Source organism: Austrofundulus limnaeus, unplaced genomic scaffold, assembly GCF_001266775.1.
Source record: "Austrofundulus limnaeus strain Quisiro unplaced genomic scaffold, Austrofundulus_limnaeus-1.0 Scaffold617, whole genome shotgun sequence".
In the NCBI taxonomy this organism is placed as follows: Eukaryota; Metazoa; Chordata; class Actinopteri; order Cyprinodontiformes; family Rivulidae; genus Austrofundulus; species Austrofundulus limnaeus.
Window position 1 is genome coordinate 232,738 of NW_013953019.1, and position 1,436 is coordinate 234,173.

Here is a 1,436-nt window from a genome sequence, read left to right on the forward strand (position 1 = left end):
TAACATTATAACATGATATAAAACTCAAAAAAGTTGATTTTACATGATATTTCCCCTTTAAAATCTTTCTTTAAAAAAAAACCAAAACAATTATAGAATGTTAAMAGGTTCATATATTAAAGTGAGCCTTTAAATCTTAGATGTTTCATATGAAGGCAATGAGCACATGTTTGTGGGGATGCTGTAGGTCGCTGGTAATCCTGAGGCTGCAGGTTTGAATCCAGGTTGCCTCTATGTGAGCTCAGCTCACCTGCTGTTGGATCATCTGATGATGAGRGGGCTCAGTCGTGAGCTTTCAGAAGACAAACTTGACTAAATTTCTCTTTTTTTTAACCGCCCATGGCTTTGTCTTTATAACACAAGGCCAACAAAAAGTCTGTGTGTTGTTGAGAAATGATGTAAATCACCTGAACTGATCTCTTCTGAACGTGGATCTGGGTGACGGTGGACTGAGAGGATGAAGAGGAGAACTCCTGGCTCTCAAACTGTCTCTTCACGGTGGCCAGACCACCCGGCAGCGAGCAGGTCTCTGACTCGTCCATCACCTGTCAGCAACAACACACAACAGAAAGTGAAACGTCCATTTACAAAAACAGTTAAACAGATTTAATTTAATTTTTTTTAATCTGATCTCTGTTAAATTTCATTTTGGTTTAGTTGGAAGCGTGCACACAATGATTACTTTCTGACCTTTCATTCAAATCTGTCCAGTGGTTCAGATGACATTTTACTAACAGGATTGACACCAAAAGTGATTTGATCTTTTCTACAAACATGAACGAAACATCTAGAAGTGGAAATGTGATTCAGAAGATTCCTCAGTTAAGATTCGGTCAACTTTTTCAAGTTTTATTATATATTTAGAATTTTTTTCTTTTTTTTTTTTTGCCTAAAGCTGGGAATTATAAAAAGATGATTTCTTTGTGAGAATATTATTAAAGGATGAGTGGGAAAAAGGGACTTTCTCCACTTTAATCAGTATGGAGGGAGCGGAGTGTGCTTGACGAGACTTGGGRGAGAATGCGCTTCATTTCATACAATAATCTCCTTTTGTGCTTCTCAATTACAATGCTAATGAAAGATTTATATGTAGGATTCTGCTTGAAGAAACGTTCCAAATATATGAAAATATGAAAGTCAGTGAGTGCTGTGTGCACATGTGTACTAATACAGTATGTATATGTGTTTGTTTAATACCTTCTGCTTTATATGGAAATAAAAACATGACATAATTCTGTGACTTACTGTAGACCAGTGAGTTAGCAACATTTTACAGCTTCAAAAAGAGCTTCAGTCGTGACTACTCACTGTCCACCTGAGCAGCTTAGAGACATGAAGGACCAGCAGCCATTTTCTCACAGAGACTGTGAGAAAATATACTCTATCTTCTCTATCTATCTATCTATCTATCTATCTATCTATCTATCTATCTATCT

General features: G+C 36.6%; 1 protein-coding gene across 1 annotated transcript in view; it reads right to left on the minus strand.

Moving 5' to 3' along the window:
* Positions 1–1,436, minus strand: part of xirp2a (xin actin binding repeat containing 2a) — a gene marked incomplete at its 5' end in the record, with an annotated part of 17,046 nt that overhangs the window by 14,190 nt on the left and 1,420 nt on the right. Inside the window, 1 exon segment of the mRNA XM_014027115.1 lies at positions 408–545. Coding sequence (XP_013882569.1) covers positions 408–545 — 138 coding nt within the window.